This window comes from Physella acuta, unplaced genomic scaffold (genome assembly GCF_028476545.2).
Source record: "Physella acuta isolate Inbredline_101_S28 unplaced genomic scaffold, ASM2847654v3 ptg001171l, whole genome shotgun sequence".
Classification (NCBI taxonomy): domain Eukaryota; kingdom Metazoa; phylum Mollusca; class Gastropoda; family Physidae; genus Physella; species Physella acuta.
Window position 1 is genome coordinate 241848 of NW_026732688.1, and position 19677 is coordinate 261524.

General features: G+C 33.5%; 1 protein-coding gene across 2 annotated transcripts; it reads left to right on the forward strand.

The window, feature by feature from the left end:
* Positions 1-14: 14 nt before the first annotated feature.
* Positions 15-19100, forward strand: LOC131956708 (NPC intracellular cholesterol transporter 1). 2 transcript variants are annotated; one of them, XM_059321269.1, is made up of 27 exons: positions 15-205; positions 2998-3154; positions 4728-4876; positions 4963-5097; positions 5266-5425; positions 5789-6097; positions 6681-6844; positions 7335-7471; positions 7979-8090; positions 8472-8704; positions 9426-9526; positions 9648-9814; positions 10276-10404; positions 10634-10816; positions 11056-11170; positions 11272-11399; positions 11606-11740; positions 12047-12136; positions 12606-12796; positions 13110-13222; positions 13413-13539; positions 13827-13894; positions 14398-14539; positions 14910-15141; positions 15490-15603; positions 16083-16245; positions 16455-19100. In XM_059321269.1, exons 1-27 carry the CDS (start codon positions 134-136, stop codon positions 16622-16624), a joined length of 3996 nt encoding a protein of 1331 aa, XP_059177252.1. In that variant the 5' UTR covers positions 15-133; the 3' UTR covers positions 16625-19100. The 2 variants fall into 2 exon arrangements, with proteins under 2 accessions (XP_059177252.1, XP_059177253.1); XM_059321270.1 differs by lacking the exon at positions 15-205 and adding an exon at positions 1806-2031.
* Positions 19101-19677: the final 577 nt, after the last annotated feature.

Below are 19677 nucleotides of genomic sequence, written 5' to 3' on the forward strand. Positions count from 1 at the left end.
TATATATAATATATATAGACCCATCATAACTAAAAGAATATAAAATAGTCAAGTAGTAGATTATAGTCGTCTGTTTAAAGAAATTCATTTTACGTTTCTAATTGGACTTTTTGTAGGAAGATAATTCTTCCAAATGGAGGTTTATTTCAAACTAGATCTACAATGTTTAGCAGCATTTCTGTGTTTTCTTGGAATTTTGAACTCGGTAAGTTGTAACCCTACTTACTTCGAACTGCACCGCATACAGCTAAATTTAATCTTTAGGTCAAACACCTATAATATAATTTTAGGCCTATAACTATATCTTATATCTAATGTTATCTTTTCTTTTTTTTTTCCTTTTGGTTCTATACTTATTTATTACACTATATAAATTGAATTGATCCATTTTCTTAAAATCATTACAACTGTGTTCTGTGGTTACAATGTCCCTTAGCTTTTTTAATTTATATTTTTGTTGTTGTTGCTACCTAGCACAACCCACTGACTTAAACCGCGAGGGGGGCTACAAAAAAAATGAGCCCTACTACTATAGGGGTACATCCATAAATGACGTCACGCTTTTTTGAAGATTTTTACCTCCCCACCTCCCCTCCGTAAAACATCGTCACTAAAAGCCAGACCCTCCCCCCCCCCCCAGAATGACGTCACACCTCAGCCTACAACCCCCCCCCCCCTCTCAAAATTACTATTGTACTTTTCTTAAAACATCTATTTTTTTCTAAAATCTTGTCAGAACTATATCAACTTAGAGTAATTTGATCAATTCCAATTACAATTTATTAAAACCGTTTTCTAAAACGCGAAATAACGGATAAAACTCGTTTTCTAACATTGTTTATTTATAATGCAAAAGTGTGACGTCACACCATCTGAAACCCCCCCCCCCCCTCATCACACATCGTCACAAAATTACGGATCCCCCTCCCTACAAGTGTGACGTTATTTATGGACGAACCCTAGCCTATTGTTTTATCGCCTCTGAGTTAACAAGTTACTAGTTATTCTGTGCTTAAAAACTCAATAACAATAAATAATCGTCTTCTATTGCTTCACTAGATTTGTAAATTGTTTGAAAAAAAAAACCATTCATTATCAGAGCTGTTTATGTTATATTCTTTTGCAAGTTGACAATTTCAGCACATAAAAAATTAATCAACAATGCGCGTAGAAAAATCCTCAAGTTAAATCCCCCCCCCCCCCCTTCACTCTTTGGTAGGCAATAGGTCTACTTTAAACTATACGGTAAATAAGAAGGTAAATAAGACGAATAACAATATGACTACAATAATGTGAGATTGGTCCGCGGTTAGGTAACTTACATGAGTCACTTTACAAAGCGTAAGGCTAAATGAATAGAAATAGGCCCTATACAATACATTATTTAACATTTAGGGAAAGTCCAACTTAAATTTCTTTTAAATTCATAATCCAGATTAAAAAAAAAAATTTTAAGTTGATTATGAGAATCTAGCAATTTAGTTGGAAATAATTTTGTTCGAGTTATAATACAATATTTTAGTTATACGTTTCGGAGACATAGATCTATTTTATTTTTTATCCCTTCCGCAAGCAACGCAGATAGGCCTACCCAGGCAAAATTTTCCCCTTGGCTTGTGTTTGGCAGCATGTGCCCCGCCCACTTATTTCTATTTATAAAGTATCACCCGTTATGCTACTTCCGGGTTAAGGGTTGCAGATAGTAACTATGATTAGGTTGATCACGATAACACCACACTGCTGTTGTCTAATCCCGTCACTTTGTCACTATTTTTATTAGTAACATTATTTTTGCGACTTAGATCTAGATTTTCTACAAGTCTAGATAGTATTGCCAATTCGTTTTTAATTTGGAGTAGGCTAGGTTGTTCAGAGTTCTCTATTGTGTAAAAAAACTTAAAAAATAGGTCGAACGCCGAAAGAAAAGGAAGTGGGATAATAACAAAAAATTACGCTTTAACAGCAACGATAGAAAACATGGAATTCAAAGTCACTTTATTTGCCTTGTGTTTATTAGGAATCTTTGCTTTGGTAAGTAAACATTAAACGTAGTCCTAAGCCAACTGTAAATAAAACGATTGTACACCTGAAAATTAAAATTTGTTTTACATTAGGCCTAGCCTACATGATTACTTTACTTACTATCTACTAGTATGTAGTATCTAGTAGATCTATAAGTCTATAACTAGATCTATATCTAGATCTAGATTCTCGATCTAGATTCTAGGCCTAGCCTACTACACTACTACCTAGATTTAGATCTAAAATCTAGTAAAAAATACTAAAATACTGTAAATAGTAGATCTAGATCTAGTAAATAACTAAATAAGGAGCACCGGGGACCACATACAAATTTCATTTTACTTTGCCAAGCTAGGTCTAGATCTAGACCTCTAGTACTAGTAGGTCTATGCAGAAATTCCTTTCTCTTCTGACTTCTTACGCTGTCAGTTTTGAGTTTTGTACAAAATGCCGGTGCAGGCATGTAGATTTCTAGTATCTAGATCTAGGTCTAGACTAGATCTAGATCTAGTAAGGGCAAGGGCTAGAATTTCCAATCTAGTTACTCAAGTATTTAAGTTAGTAGAATCTAGATTTTGATCTTACCTCAATAGGCCTACAGGCGAATTATTAAATTAAAATTATATTAGGCCTTTTAGTCCTACCTATCAATAGGTTATCAAATATCAACTATTCTACAAATTATTTAAAATTAAAAAAATTCTTTTGGGTTATAAGAATTGCATAGTTTCCTAACCCTTTCATATTTAATTATCTGGTGGTATTTTTAAAATACCATTAACATGTATGGCATAAAAAACATGTAGTGTGTCCTTATTTTCTGAAAGTTTTTTAAAAAAATAGGTTTAGGTAAAACTCAAGTTTCTACAGTTCCCCTATAAATACAGCAGAAAGCCTTATAAAACAAGTTTCTTGTTTTTACATACTTTTTATGCCAAGTGTGTTTTATATGTTTGATATACAAATATTTTTCAGTGTCAAGCAGATTGCATTTGGTACGGACAGTGTGGCGACAATCCAAAAGTTCCCGGGGATAAAAAGATTAACTGCCCCTATTCAGGCCCACCAAAACCATTTGCCACACAAGAGGGGAGAGACCTCTTTGCTACCAACTGTCCTGGGCTTTATACAGGTTGGTATACAAACTTGTTCAATACACTTATTTGTTATACATACTTGTTCAATACACTTATTTGTTATACAAACTTGTTCAACACTTATTTCTCATACAAACTTGTTCAACACTTATTTGTTATACAGACTTGTTCAACACACTTATTTGTTATACAAACTTGTTCAACACTTATTTCTTATACAAACTTGTTCAACACACTTATTTGTTATACAAACTTGTTCAACACTTATTTGTTATACAACTTGTTCAACACACTTATTTGTTATACAGACTTGTTCAACACATTTATTATACAAACTTGTTCAACACACTTATTTGTTATACAAACTTGTTCAACACTTATTTCTTATAGAAACTTGTTCAACACACTTATTTGTTATACAAACTTGTTCAACACTTATTTGTTATACAACTTGTTCAACACACTTATTTGTTACACAACTTGTTCCACCCACTTATTTGTTATACAAACTTGTTAACACACATATTTATTATACAAGCACTAAAGGTTTAACCAAAACTAAAGTGTAGCTGTTAGCAAGTGGTTGTTTATAATTGGATGTTAGTGTGATCAGAATAAGAACGTAACTCTATGCCATAAAAAAATTGCTCACGATTTAACCCAATAGGTCCTACTGCCAGATTTATTTTTGTTGCCTTTTAACACTAAATCAACAAAACTAACTGCTGCAAATATTTTTGTCCCCTTTATTTTTAACTAGAACCACTTAAAAATATCATCACTACTGACGCACATTCAAACAGCTGTAACTAAAACATTGCAATAGGTGTAAAATCTAATCCTAATTTTTTTGTGAAAATGCACTCTTTAGCTTTAAAGTATAAAATTTTTACTATAGACACTTTGACTAGGGTCAAGGGGACATGTGTTTTTTTCTTACCCTAAAGACTTTGAGATTTTAAAACAATATAAATTTAAAAATAAACTACTGTGGCCTTCACTCAACACTTAACATTAATTAGCTTCTTGACCTACTTTGAAGCAATCAGCTGATAGGGAAGAGAAAGTCCAACTCTTTGTGGATAATTTAATGCCTTATCAAAGCTGTTTTTTATTCCCACTGTAGTACATCTTTAGATTGTGGGGAAATAATTGTAGCTAATTTTCAGTTTGTGGGGAATTTGTTTTGCTGAAATGCATCTTTTATTTGTACTCTAAGATGGGTTATTGACTGCAGTACTTCTTTTACTGGTATTTTAAGATTAGTGGTTTACTGTAGTACATCTTTTACTTGTATTTTAAGATGGGCGGTTTACTGTAATACATCTTTTAATTGTGGATTTAGATGAGCAGTTCAAATAGAAGGTGTTAACAAAGAACTTGGGGGGTGATTTTAACCCTTGAGATTCTGAATAGAATATAGCTGACCAACTATACACAATAGATAGACTATTTAAGCAGTATATTAGGGGTATTGTTGGAGCACTGAGATCAGGTATATAGTGTAGCTGGTGAAAAAAAATTGTCTTCAAGGCCTGTGTGTATGATTACAGGGCCTGGTGTGGAGACTTGTTGTTCTGATGCTTAAATAAAAACTTTTGATTACAGGGCCTGGTGTGGAGACTTGTTGTTCTGATGCCCAAATAAAAACTTTGAGTGACCAAGTGGCATTTCCTCGTCAGGCTTTACAGCGATGTCCAAGCTGTTTCTACAACTTCATGAACCTGTGGTGCTATCTCACCTGTGGGCCAAAGCAGGTAGACAAATAAAATTTTACCTTACTAAATTCTTAAGCAGAGATAAAATGAATAGTATGATAATTTTGTCATTTTTTTTATGCTAGGCTGAGTTTATGTCTGTGAATACCACAGTAGACCAAAGCATAAATGGGACGACAGAAAAAGCCATACTGTCTGTTGAATATGTTGTATCTACTAGCTCTGCACAAGGAATGTTCAACTCCTGCTTGAACGTACAGGCAAGTCTTTTTACAAATTCTTGTTACTTTTTAAAACTGTCCGTATTTGCTATATAAATTTTAATTTTCACTTTTTATTAACTAGATTACAATTCTTTCTTTAATGTGAAGTATTTAATTTTTTAAAGCTTGATTTTAAAATACTAACAAAATGTTTTTCTTACAAAGATGCCAAGCTCAAATCAACCAGCACTATCTCTCCTTTGTGGTGAAGATGCTGACACATGCACCCCCAAGAAGTGGTTAGACTACATGGGGACCACAGAAAATGGACAAGCCCCTTTTGATATTCATTTCCACATCAGTGATAAAAATTTAACATTCAATGGTATGATTTTTAAATTTAAAGTATTCCTACTGAATAAATGTAAAAAAAAAGTTTTTGTTTTCGTAAGTCCCTAGTAATGGTACATCATACCCCTAGCATTTTTATAAATAATTTGAACTGGGTCATCTGAAGTTAAACGCCTGTTAAATCTTCTTTTGTAAGACAAACAACAATAGAGAAGGAAAAAACAATTTAAAAAAATGAATTTAAAAATTTAAAAATTCAACTTAAAATAAAAACTTTTTTCTATGTGACTGTTTTATTTTATAAATACAGTACCAATCTATGTCTTTGCCATTCTAAATAATTATCAATATATAATTTAAAAAATTATATTTTTCTTATTGTTCTCTTGTTTTATAGGAACAGTTCTGATGCCCTTGAATATGGACCCCTTCCCTTGCGACAAAGCCCCATCAAACACAACAGAGCCTTGCAGCTGTCAGGACTGTCAGGCATCCTGTGCCCCCACCCCAAAGCCCAAGCCCCCAGAGCCCCCCTGTGAGATCCTCCACATAGACTGCTTCTACTTCTCCTTTGGCGTCGTGTTCATCGTCTTTGTCCTGGTGTTTGGCTGCTACTCCATCTGCTACAACATCATGGTCCAGGATTCCCTGCGGCTGGAAGAGCCAGGTGAACAGACAAGCTCCGGCTGTTGCGTCAAGGGCACAGGTGAGTTTTTACACTTAATTAGATGAGCATCTTCATATGGCAAGTGAAACAGAGTTCACCTGTTACTGTAAAGGGATAGTGTGGTCATCACTATGCTCAGCCGCCTTTACTTTCGTTAACGCGAGTTAGGTACTCATCAGAGCTGGGTGGATTCTGGGACATTCTACACAGATTCGAACTCGAGACTTTTAGGTTAGCATTCCAGCTCTGTACCACAAAGTCATGCTTTTCCCATATATTTATTGATTATACTGGGTATTTATTTAAAGTTGAACTTCTTAATTAATTATTTCCCCCTTTATTTCACGTCTAACACAACCTCAGTTGTACCACAACACACATTTTACAATGAATTACATCATTAGCTTTATGTGAAACATATTTTACAGTATAATTAAGCTGTGGTTATGTCACTTTGTTTTCCTAAAGATTTCATGTTTTTACTGGGTTTTAATAAACATTTCCACCAATAGCTTTATGTGACACTAAGTTTTGCTTAAAACTTCAGGATTTGACTGGGCTTTTATTTAACATTTCCAGTCTGCGAGCTTTTTAAAATAACTTTTTACCTTGTCTGGTATAGCCTGGGCTGTGACAAGAAACACACGTAAACAACAGTACCTTGAGAACATAAGCAAAGACCAGCTGGGCTGTTGTGAGAGCATTGGCGCCAAGATGGACGCTTTCCTGGAGAGGAGTTTTTACAAGTGGGGTTTGATGTGCGCAAACCACCCCTATCTTGTCAGCGTAAGTCTACTTTATGTGATACCCCCATCTTATCAGTGTAAGTGTAAGTCTACTTTATGTGATACCCCCATCTTGTCAGTGTAAGTGTAAGTCTACTTTATGTGATACCCCCATCTTGTCAGTGTACGTCAATGTTATGTGGTGGGCATATCTTGTCAGTGTACGTCAATGTTATGTGGTGGGTATATCTTGTCAGTGTACGTCAATGTTATGTGGTGGGCATATCTTGTCAGTGTAAGTCTACTGTATGTGATACTCTTGTGATTAAAATATTCTACATGTTATATACAAATTTTATTATTAAAATACTCCATGTATTATTTTATCCCTTATTTTTTTTTTATTGCTAGAAAAGTGCAGGAATAAATGTTTATAAGATTCATTTGTTTTTAAATGTGTAATGCAGGTTAGTTTTTTATATTATTATTATTATTTTTTGCTAAATTAACGAACTATCAAAATGATAAGAAACAAATTTTTTTCTCCCTAGGTTATTGTGTTGGCCATCTTTGGAGGTCTGTGTGCAGGCGCGGCCTTCTTTACAGTAACAACAGACCCTGTCAAGTTGTGGTCCGGCCCAGACAGTCGAGCCAGGACAGAGAAAAATTTCTTTGATTCCCACTTTGTGTAAGTTGGATATCAAGAAACTTAACATATTTCAGAAGAATTTCTTTGATTCCCACTTTGTGTAAGTTGGATATCAAGAAACTGAACATATTTCAGAAAAAATTATTTGATTCCCACTTTGTGTAAGTTGGATATCAAGAACGTAACATATTTCAGGAAAAATTATTTGATTCCCACTTTATGTAAGTTGGATATGAAGAAACTTAACATATTTCAGAAAAAAATATTTGATTCCCACTTTGTGTAAGTTGGATATCAAGAAACTTAACATATTTCACAAAAATGTTATTTAATTCCCACTTTGTGTAAGTTGGATATCAAGAAACTTAACATATTTCAGAAAAAATTATTTAATTCCCACTTTATGTAAGTTGGACATTAAGAAATTATTCACATATTTAACAAAAGTATTGAGCAAGAAATAAGTGTCAGCTCTTTTTAGTTTAGATTATGTAAAAAAGTATTTTTTTAAATGTAAACGAAAATTTGCTTTGTTTTTTTTTCCAGCCCATTTTTCAGAACTGAACAACTAATCATAAGCAGACCCAATAACCACACTGTATTTAGCTACAAGAACCAGAACTATACAAATATTTTTGATTTGACTTTCTTGCATGAGGTACGAATTTCATCTTTTAGTTGTTGTATTTCTTAGATTTATTTCTTATTTAAAATTTGTCCAATTAGTTGTTTTTTTTATTGTTAAAACTCATTGTTAAAGCTTTCCTACTTTAAGATCACCCTTTTTTCTATGAGATTCTATTGTATTTTCAAAAGTTTAAGTAATTAAAAATGGTGTCTATCTTCCAAGATATAGAAGAATATTCGAGAAAGTTTAGGGGAGATCACTCCCGGTTTATTTCTATGTGTTTGCTATTTTTTAAATGTTGGAGTGTTTTTCTTTCTTTAAACTCTGATTTGTGAAATGGATCAGAAATCTTTTTCTTCTTGCCTGCAAGTTTATTCCTTGTATAAAATCTGTATGTGTGTATACTTTCAGGTACTGGAGCTCCAGCTGGCTATAGAAAGTTTAGAAGCCGAGTACGAGAACAGGACCCTGACCCTGAGTGACATATGCTTTGCCCCCATGAGCCCAGACAACAACAACTGCACCATCCAGTCCATACTCAACTACTACCAGAACGACCCAGGCATGCTAGACAAGGTCGCCTATGATGATTACGGCTGGTTTGTCGTGGCCACCTACCTGGATCACTTTGAATACTGTGTCCAGTAAGTCTTGTATCTTCCATTATTTAAGTCTTGTATCTTCCATTATTTAAGTGATTATTTAAGTATCTTCCATTATTTAAGTAATTATTTAAGTCTTGAATCTTCCATTATTTAAGTAATTATTATTAATTAGTCTATTATCTTATTCAAATTTGTTTCCAGACATGATTATTCATAGGGCAGATGAAGTAGAGTTAATCTGTTTCTATTTACTTAAATTTTGTGATTGTGGAATTGGCTACGCCTGCCTCTCTTAGAACTAGAACCCATAAACCCTGTGATTAAATAAATCTTCCTTTTATATTAATATCAATTGTGATTGTTTCATATAAAACATCTTTGATTTAGCTCTAGTGCTTGCACCTATTTATGTAAATGTTTTTTGCCTACTTCCTCGTCCTATTCTGTGAATAAGCTTTTATTCATGTGACTTATTTTGTGATTATTCTATTTCATAGGTCCCCCCTATCCTTTAAATTAGCTGTTGTTATTGTGCCTTATATTTCTAATTGTTTTATTCCCTAGGTCACCTATTCTCTAAATTACCTGTTGTTAATGTGCCTTATATTTCTGATTGTTTTATTCCCTAGGTCCCCCTATTCTTTAAATTAGCTGTTATTGATATGCCTTATATTTCTAATTGTTTTATTCCCTAGGTCCCCTATTCTTTAAACTAGCTGTTGTTATTGTGTCTTATATTTCTAATTGTTTTAATCCCTAGGTCCCCCTATTCTTTGAATGACACCACCAGGCTTCACACCCCATGTCTGGCTACTTATGGAGGTCCAGTTTTCCCATGGGTAGCTCTTGGAGGTTTTGAAGGTATATTTTATTATTCAAGTCCTCATCATTTTTCTTTAATTAATAATTTTCCCCTCATATAAAAAAAAGTTTATTTCGTATCTTTTTGATTAATGATTTTTTTTAAAATTGTCACCACCAGGCAAAACCTATAGAACAGCCACTGCCCTGGTCATCACATTCCTGGTCAACAACCACCAGGACCAGAGTAAGAATGGCCCAGCCAAGGCCTGGGAGAGTAAGTTTATTGAGTTCATGAAGAACTACACGGCCGCTCACGATGATGTGGAGATAGCTTTCTCTTCAGAGGTACACATTTAAACTTGTACATTTGTAGAAGAAATAAATTTTTGAAAGTTTTTTTATTATAAATTAAGATATTGAATTTGATAAAGACTTAGGGATAAAAATGTTATTAAGAAAATGAAGATAAGACAAACTGTATCACATTGAGTTGAGATTTTTTTGTCATTATTTTTGTTAGAAACAGGGATATAGTTTATGTCAGAGTATGGTCAGAAATATTGTGTTACTATTGTTTTTACCAATAGGTTACTATTTAAACAATGATTACAGAGAAATACTTCCTTATCTAACTTAGAGGAAGCTTATTGTAAAAGTTGTCCTAGCAGATGTATAAAGTGTGTTAAACTTTCAGCTTTGTATAAAGTGTGTTAAACTTTCAGCTTTGTATAAAGTGTGTTAAACTTTCAGCTTTGTATAAAGTGTGTTAAACTTTCAGCTTTGTATAAAGTGTGTAAAACTTTCAGCGATCGATTGAGGACGAGATTGACCGTGAAAGTGAGAGTGATATCTTGACCATCCTGTTGAGCTACCTCATCATGTTTGGGTACATCACCATCACCTTAGGGCAGTACACCTCGTTTCGGAGGATACTGGTGAGTCAAATCAAACCCTCATTTCATCTGTGTTCATGATCTATTGAGCCAGTTATAGTGCTTTAGCATGAAATTGAACGTAACGAAAAAAAAAAATAAGTTAATTTTATCCATAATTCCAAAAATATTGCATTAAAAAAGTGTCATTTTTTTTTTTTAAATTTTTTTTCCATAGTTTTATAATATGGTAAAAGTGAACCTAAAATTCAGTTGTGTATTTTGTCATTAGGTGGATGCTAAGGTTACCCTAGGGCTCGCAGGTGTCATCATTGTCCTGTTGTCTGTGGGATCTTCTCTGGGATTCTACAGCTATATTGGTATCCCATCCACCTTGATCATTGTTGAGGTGGTGCCTTTCTTGGTGCTGGCTGTGGGTGTTGACAACATCTTCATCCTCGTACAGACCAGTCAGGTAAACTTATGGTACAGTATCTTAGGGTATTGTTTTACTTCATTTTTAGTTTGTTGACTTGCACAGAATTTTTAAGTATGCGGCATTATTTATAAATAAATAATTTCTGGTTAATTTCCTTTTTGTGTAGGAATAATTTGTTGTTTAAATTTTGTTTCACTGGAGTTTGTTCCCTTTGGTTGTTTCACTGGAGTTATTTCCCTTTGGTTGTTTCACTGGAGTTGTTTCCCTGTCCACAGAGGGAGCCCAGTGTGGATGGAGAAACAGTGGAAAACAGAATAGCTCGTGTTGTGGGCAAAGTTGGGCCCAGTATGTTGCTGACCAGTCTGTCTGAATCTCTCGCCTTTTTCCTAGGTAAGTGGCACTGGTTGGATTTACTTTGACGCAAAAGTGTGTCATTAAAAAAAGCAAAAAAAAATTTTTTTTACATACTTTAACGAGTGTCCATTTTCCAGGTGCCATGACAGACATGCCAGCTGTCAAGATCTTCTCGTTGTATGCTGCCATGGCCGTGATGTTTGACTTCCTGCTGCAGATCACCATCTTTGTGTCTCTGCTGACATTAGATGCTAAAAGACAAGAGGTAAGAATTACATTTTATTCTCAAGGGAATTGGGAACCATCCTTTTTTTAAAACTCTGTCAAGAAACATTATTGACATTTTTTTGTGCTTGCATTGCCAGACATGATATTATAAACATTTTCTTTAATGTCTATTATTGTTAAAGTGAGTAATATCCCTGTGCATGTTTGACCTGATCTCACCTGTTGACCCTTGTTGACCCACAGAGTAACAGAATAGATGTTCTGTGCTGCCAGAAGCTGCCACTGAAGAAACGTAAAGCCCACCATGGGTTACTGTACACAGTTGTTGACAAATACTACTCACACTTTTTGATGAAGGAATGGGTCAGGCCGATTGTTGTAAGTTTTCAAGCTTTTTACTTATTTTATAAATTGCCATAACCTTTATAGCATTAATGTGTTATCAATTTTTTTTTTTACTAAATATTTTATTTTATTCTTCTTTTCAAAAGTAAGTTTTTCTAAATATATTAATGAAGTTGTTTTTTCCCAACTCTTTTGAAGATTAAATACAACATGAAACATATTTTCTCCACACATTTGTATTTGTGGATTGATCCTGTGGTTAAACAGAATTATTTTTTCTTCAGATGATAGTTTTTGTGGGTTGAACCTGTGGTTAAACAGAATTATTTTTTTCTTCAGATGATTGTTTTTGTGGGCTGGTTCTGTGCAAGTGCTGCTATGACATCAAAGGTTGGAATAGGTCTGGACCAGTCTCTCTCCATGCCAAAGGTAATTATTTTTTTATACTCATGACAATTCCAAAGCAACAGCTGCATATACATATTACTTTGGTTTAAATAGTTAAAGTAAGGTTGTTTCTTGTATCTGGCAAATGAGCTCATCTACATTTCTACAAATCTACTGCTGACCTACTGTACATGGGGTGTGACTCTATACCTATGTTTCATCTACCCACTCCCCAATATTCTACTGCTGACCAACTGTACATGGGGTGTGACTCTATACCTTTGTTTAATCTACCCACTCCCTAATGTTCTACTACTTACCTACTTGTCCTGATGTTGTAATTCTATACTTGTGCTTAATCTTCACCCAGCTGTTGTTCTGTTGTTTTTACAAAGAAAATACTGATAAATTATAGTTAATTTGTTAGTACACAGTACCCAATTTTTTACTGCTGACCTACTGTTTTATTGGTGTGATTCAGTACTTAAAGTATCTGTGTATCTATCCCCAGGATTCCTATGTGCTGAATTACTTCCACAATTTGAGCAGATACCTGTCTGTGGGGGCGCCGGTGTATTTTGTGGTAGAGAGTGGGATCGACTACTCCACGTACCAGGGTCAGAACGACGTGTGTGGTATAAGTGGGTGTCCGCAGGACTCGCTCGTCCAACAGATCAACCACGCAGCTTTGGAGCCTAGCTAGTAAGTTGCAGCTATTGGAATTTCATTTATAAAATCCATGTCAATGTTTAAAATGATAGTTTTTTTGTTTTTTTTTTCACACTTATTTTTTTATTCCTCCAGTAATTATGAATCAGAAACACTTTTTAAACTATTTTATGATTGTATCTTACCATAAGATGTATTTTTATGTATGTATTGACTATTATGTATGTATTTATACAAGTTAAGCACCTGTTTTTGTAATGAATTAATTTAGATGTTAAGATGGTCCACTGTATGTAAGGTAAAGTATTAAGTTGAAACTTTACCACCAAAACTTTATCATCCACAGTACCTATGTAGCCCAGCCTGTCTCGTCATGGCTTGATGACTACTTCTCCTGGCTCTCCAGTCCAGCTTGCTGTAGATTCAACAATCTGACAGGGGCTTTCTGTCCATCCACTGGTCAGTTCATTTCCTGCTTGTCCATGGGAATATTTTTATCTCTTTTTTTTTTAAATTATCTTTTTGTGAAAAAAAATGTTATCTTTTTTAAAAAAAATTTTTTATTAATAACACTACGAATTAGTATTTTACTTCTGTAATGTCTTACCTAAAATGTTAATAATCTGTGAATGACTTTTCTGTTATACAGAGGTGAACGCATCATGTATTCCTTGCCCCTTGGACCACACTGAGAAAGGTCGACCTGTTAATGAGACCTTTGACAAGTATATTGCCTGGTTCCTGAAGGACAACCCAGGCATCAAGTGTGGAAAAGGGTAAGGAGGGAGTTTTTTGTGTGCTACGTGATTGAGGAATTGAATGTAAAGGTTCGAGTAAAATCAATCATATAATGAGGGTAGTAGCTGTTTCTTGTGAAAACTAAAACTTTTATATGTATTATCTAGTAAAGAGAGCGATTCAGTTGTCATAAGATTCATTATAATTGTCAGTTTCTTTGAAAGTAGAACCTAGTCAATATTAGATGGCATACGAAGTATGGTTTGTGAATGTTTTTATGAAACGTGTGTATAGTTCAATGAATAATTTGTTACATTGTCCACAGCGGTCATGCGGCGTACGGTACAGGTGTTCAGTTGTACACAGGTGAACACAATAGGACGCGGGTTGGAGGTGAGTACATACATGGTCACACTTTGTGTGGACTGTGATGGATCATGCACATAGCGTTTAATATAATGGAGGTGGGGCAGATGTATCATTGTTTATATTGTTTTAAGTTTACACAGGTGAAGGGTTGAAGAGAGCTTTGTTATAGAACACTTTTTTACTTATTAATTTTGAGACATTTCTGCTTTTAAAGCATGTTTGGATGAATAAGTTGACACTTCTGTCTTACACTTACTTTCCTATCAAGCAAAATAACGTTTTATTATTGTTTTATAACATTTTTTTAAAAAGTTAATCTCTCAAAATGATTTAATTCAAGTAATTTGGTTTAAAACACTTAACTTTTTGTAGTGCCCATTATGATGTAATTCTATAGAATATGTCATGCGGGATATGAGGGCACATCATCTGGCATATGTCATGAATGCTGACATTTGGATGTCAATGGTTGTGTGGGATGATAAAAGGATGTGAAAAGAAATTACATTGTAACTTTTCTGTTTCAGCCTCCTACTTCATGACTTACCACACCATCCTGAAGACATCAGAGGATTACATCAATGCTCTGAAAGACGCCAGAGAAATTTCTGACAACATAACCAAAACTTTAAATAAAGATGGTGGACATTATAAAGTTTTTCCTTACAGGTAAATGTTGCTTCATAAATTTGAAATTCTTTGTAGTACCTCATGCATTCTTTCAACTTAATTAAAAAGGTGGTTTCTCTATTTTTTATTAAAAATGTATATAAAACAGTTCGCAAGTATATTTACTTGTTAGTTTAAACATATTTTATTAGACCTTTAATTATTGTTGCTGTTTCTAAATTAATTCGATATTTTAACAAAAAATTTCTTTGAGGATCTGTTTTAAAAAATGTCTCTTACATATTTTAGAAATTTAAAAAATTAATTTATATTTTTATATTATTTATTTTAAACCTTGAATTATAAATCAAACAATGGACCTTAGCCATGAGAAAATTTTTCTAAACATTCTCAAACTTTCTTCCCACAGTGTCTTCTATGTGTTCTATGAACAGTACCTCACCATCATCATGGACGCCATCTTGAATGTTGTCTACTGTCTGACAGCCATTTTGTTTATAACTTTCATCTTGTTGGGTTTTGACCTGTACTCTGCTGTGGTGGTGGTCATCACGATTATCATGATAGTTGTTGATATCATGGGCCTGATGTATCTGTGGAACATAGACCTCAATGCCCTCTCCCTTGTAAATATAATCATGGTAAGTACCATTCCATTGTCTCTTGTTTTGGGTCTATTTAATTATTTACTTTCTTTATTTCTTATTTCTGGGTTATAAGTAAATAAGGTTGTATAAAATGGAATTTGGTTGTTTAATCATTCTAAATTTTTAAAAACTTCACCATTTAAACAAGTAGGCCTATATCCATCATCTGGAGTATGTTAAAGTGATCAGTTTTCATTAAATAAGTAGCTTTTTTTTTTGAAAAAAAATAAATTTTGAAAAAAAATATTCTAGAAGTTACCATAAATGATAATATTGAATACATGCACATTATAATTGCGTAGCGTTATAAAATAAATTTCCCCCCCCCCTTGTCTTGACCAGGCTATTGGTATCTCAGTGGAGTTTTGTTCCCACATTATCCGAGCCTTCGCCATCAGTGTGCTGACAACACGTAAAGAGAGAGCTAAGGATGCTCTATCACACATGGGCAGCTCAGTAAGTGCAGGGTTACGGAACTTTATCATGGAAAGTTATCTCAGTCTCTCTGCTGGTATACTGAACTTAATCATGTGTTCTTGTACTTCTAGAAGTTAAAGGATAATTAATTTTTAGACTTGATTTTATTTATAATACTAGGATAGAATTAGTAATTCTTTGGATAGTAAATATGTTAATTTAGTTTATCTGTGTTTTGTTGTGTAAGTCGATTTGGTCAAATTTGGTATGAAAGACCAGTGAGTGACAGCTAGAAGTTGTTGGAAGTAGTTAGGTTGTAGGGAAGAAGGTGGAAGCTTGTTTGAGAAGTTGTGCTATAAAAAAAGAAAACCACATTGACTGGCAAACTTAAGTTGATTGTGTGATAGAAACAAATGCCTACTGTCATTTTTTGTTAAAGATAAACTTAAGTTTATGAAGTAAATGTGCTGTTTCTAGGTGTAATGTGAAAGTTAAATGTAAACTTCCCATGTGTTTAGGTACTAAGTGGTATCACCCTGACCAAGCTGGGTGGCATCATCATGCTGGGCTTCTCCAAGTCTCAGCTGTTCCAGGTGTTCTACTTCAGGATGTACCTGGGCATCGTGGTCTTTGGCGCTACGCACGGGCTCATCTTTTTACCTGTCTTTCTCAGTTATTTTGGTAAGACGTTGTTTTTTTTTTGTTGTTAAAAATGGTATTGCTAGTAGTGATCATTGTTGTCCAATAACACACTGTCTTAATCCTGGACACTTATGAGTTTAGATTTCGCAAGCACTTTTCTACTGCTAGATCATACCATCCTGTTTTATATTTATGTGAATTATACTCTCCTTTCTAGAGAATTCTAATCAAATGGTTTCTCCCCCCAGGCCCACCTGTAAACAAGGCCAAATATTACCTGAGCAAAGAGAACGAGAGGGACCCAACCAACCTGTCCAGCACCAGATCTAGTCGCCAGTCTAACGGCACCTACACACCGTCCTACGACAGTCCACCAGACTACAGCACCATAGGCAGATCTTCCACCATTGAAACATAAGGACTTCACTGATACATTCATGGTCAGTGCCACTCAATGTCTGTTGGTCAAATCAACACACTTGAGACAGACTTTCTTGGATTATTTTATAAAGACAGTGCTGGTTGTGTGATTAGATGAACTCCTATTATTCACATCATGTCTTCATGGTTAACTCGTATGGATAGGCTCTGCACTAAAGCCAGAGACACTTCAGATGATTCCATTCAACGTCTCTTTATATCTCTAGCTACGTAAAGATTAAAGACTGCAGCATTTGAAAAAATTTCCATGTATTTTTATGAAGACGGTAAATAATTGACATGCGATTGTCTTCCATATTTCTGTAATTTATAATAGTATAATGGCATTAAGCTCTGAAAGAATGGTGTATTTTAAGAATGATAACCACATGATTTATGTTGTTTATATGACTGAATGTTTTTAACTGAACTCATGGCTGTGTGAGTGAAAGAAGCAATGTGATTGTGGTGATTGCTTGTGTACATACACACATATTTCTGGTTTGGATTTATTTACTGTTAATGTAATGTGGTCTTTCAGAGCTTAAAAATTATTTTCTTGATTATTGTAGAAAAAACTGTTTACATGCATAGATTTATATGTGTTTCAGATTTTTAAAATTTCAAAGGATAAAAAATATTAAACCTTAGTGCTAAAATGTGGTTTAAGTATGGAATATTTTTTTTTTTGTAAAAATGAAAAATCAGGAATTATGACTGCTGCAGTCCATCATATATCAAATAATATTGTCAACTGTTAAAGCCTTTTTTAACTTGTGAACTCGGATATTTCAAAATGTTTACTTTGTGACAGGAGTACCTGTAGCACAAAGGCAGTTATTCCCTTTTAAAAATGTACCATTCCTCTTCGTGAGAATAATTCCAAGCCTCTAAGCACCAGATACTGGTGTTACCATGACAACTACTGAAAAAGTTTTAAACAAAATGAGATTAAATAATTTATCTGTCATGTCCAATGTCTACTGAAATCAGCCCATTGATAATTTTTGGCCATGCTGCATGTAAAAATTTTGTTTTCCCCTCCGGTGAAAATGGTCCTGGTTTAATTTGCAACAATCAAAAGTTGATATTAAGTTATACTGGCTATGAACTGAATCAGCAATGAATCTACTTGAAGATGATATCCAAGGGATTATGCACATATTGTATAGCAAAAACAGGATATTTGAACCCACCCGCTACACCATACATTTCCTTACACCACTACGTGTTGTTAAATTACATTTATAGAACATTCACCCTTCCCCAAAACCACACCACCATTTTTTGGTATATTTTTTTGTATTGTAATTTGCATTGGATAATTTTTTTAAAAATTCGTGTAAACTAATACATTGAAGCATTCTATAAAGCAGAATCTAGGCAAAATAAAAAGACAAAAGAAAGTCAACAGGTGTTAATTATTGCTTTATAGTTAAACCTACCCCGACCCATTATATTATGTATGTGCACAATCCCTGTAGGTGACACAATAACGTGTTTACATTGATAATCTATACATTGGGTATGTGCTGATCCGTTTTGAGATAATAGATATATTTATTATTAAATAGTTTTGACTAGGTCATCTTCAGTATTTTATGGTTAATATAACAGTACAGGAAGCTTTTTAACTTAAATTGTTCTTTTTCTTTTAAAAATTAAATTTTCATCTTGCTTTTTTACTAGTTTGAAAAATTATTTTAAAATCTGTTTATTGTAATATGTAAGAGAAATGTAATATTATTTTTGTATGGTAGGAGGTCATAGTTCTTGCATTCCTTTTTTAGTTTATTCCTTTATCTTGCATATAAAGCTCATCAGAAATGCCAGTGCAATGTAATAGATGTTAAAATATTTAAATCTTGTTTCTTTCCTTAACATTTTATGTTTCTGTGAGTAAATTGATGTGCACAAATGACATCTGTGGAATAAATTGTCCAAAGATTTTTTTAGCATCTCATTCTTTTACTCCCCTTGCCATAGTTAAAGTGGGTTTGTAAATATAAATCATTTAAAGCTTATGTACAAAAAAATGTCTTGTTTTTGTGTACATTTATAGAAAGGGTAATTTCATTTATTATTGATTTAGGTTAGCTTCAGTTTGAAAGCTTGTATTTTATTTCTTTGAAAAAATTGGTAACAAACTAATCAAACATACCTTAGCAACACCCATTGTTTTAAAAAAAAATTCTGTTTTTTTTTTCTTCCAGAAAAATTTCTTTACATTTTTTTTTGTCTTGAACTAGAACCTTCTACAAATCAATACAAAATATTCTTAGTCTGCTGATGGTTTACTATGTTATGGCCTTGGTGTATTCATACACCAATTATAACTTGAACAGCACAGGTGTTGTTAATAAATAATAATTTCCAATGCTATAATTAATTGATGATTTATACTTGGAAGAAAGTTTACTGGGCAAAATAACTGAACAAATGTTTATTTTGTATTAAAGAATCAATTACACTAATGGTTGTTTGTTGATTGCTAGCATTCATTTGCTTGTAGCAGTAAAGAAACTTAGTCTTTGAATGAGTGTAAACTAACAAACTAGTAATGAAGGTTCTAAGTCAAAAGCAATCTACCCTTTTATATTAATTTTTAAAATTCAAAACAGTTTGCTATTCTATTTTAAAAAATGTAATTTACGCGAAATTTTGGGGGCAATCACTCCCGCCTTATTTGTATACATTACTAGATACACCTAGTTTATAAAAATAGAATACAAACAAAAATAATGTTTGGTGCTTTGATTTGATAAACACCTATATTTTTTATTGTTTTTTTTTTTCAGTGTTTGTTCATGATACTAAAAATGAACACTGTAAACAAAATACAGGGCATTTAAATGCAAATACAAAAAACAAACTCACTCAATTGAAACATATCAAGCAATTTTTTTTATCTTAAAACAACTAATTAATAACATCATTAAACTCAATGTCTTTCAAAAACAATAAGATTGAACAGATATTTAACTTGGGTTATAGATGTACAAAGGTTGGACAACTAGGGCACTTCTAATCTACACATAAAGCAATACATAA

Excerpts from the sequence above, each read along its gene's own strand:
- LOC131956708 (XM_059321269.1), top strand. The coding sequence starts at position 134 with ATGGAGGTTTATTTCAAACTAGATCTACAATGTTTAGCAGCATTTCTG. Across the intron at positions 15,142-15,489 it reads CCCTTGTAAATATAATCATG|GCTATTGGTATCTCAGTGGA; the intron begins GTAAGTACCATT and ends TGTCTTGACCAG. Across the intron at positions 16,246-16,454 it reads TGTCTTTCTCAGTTATTTTG|GCCCACCTGTAAACAAGGCC; the intron begins GTAAGACGTTGT and ends TTCTCCCCCCAG.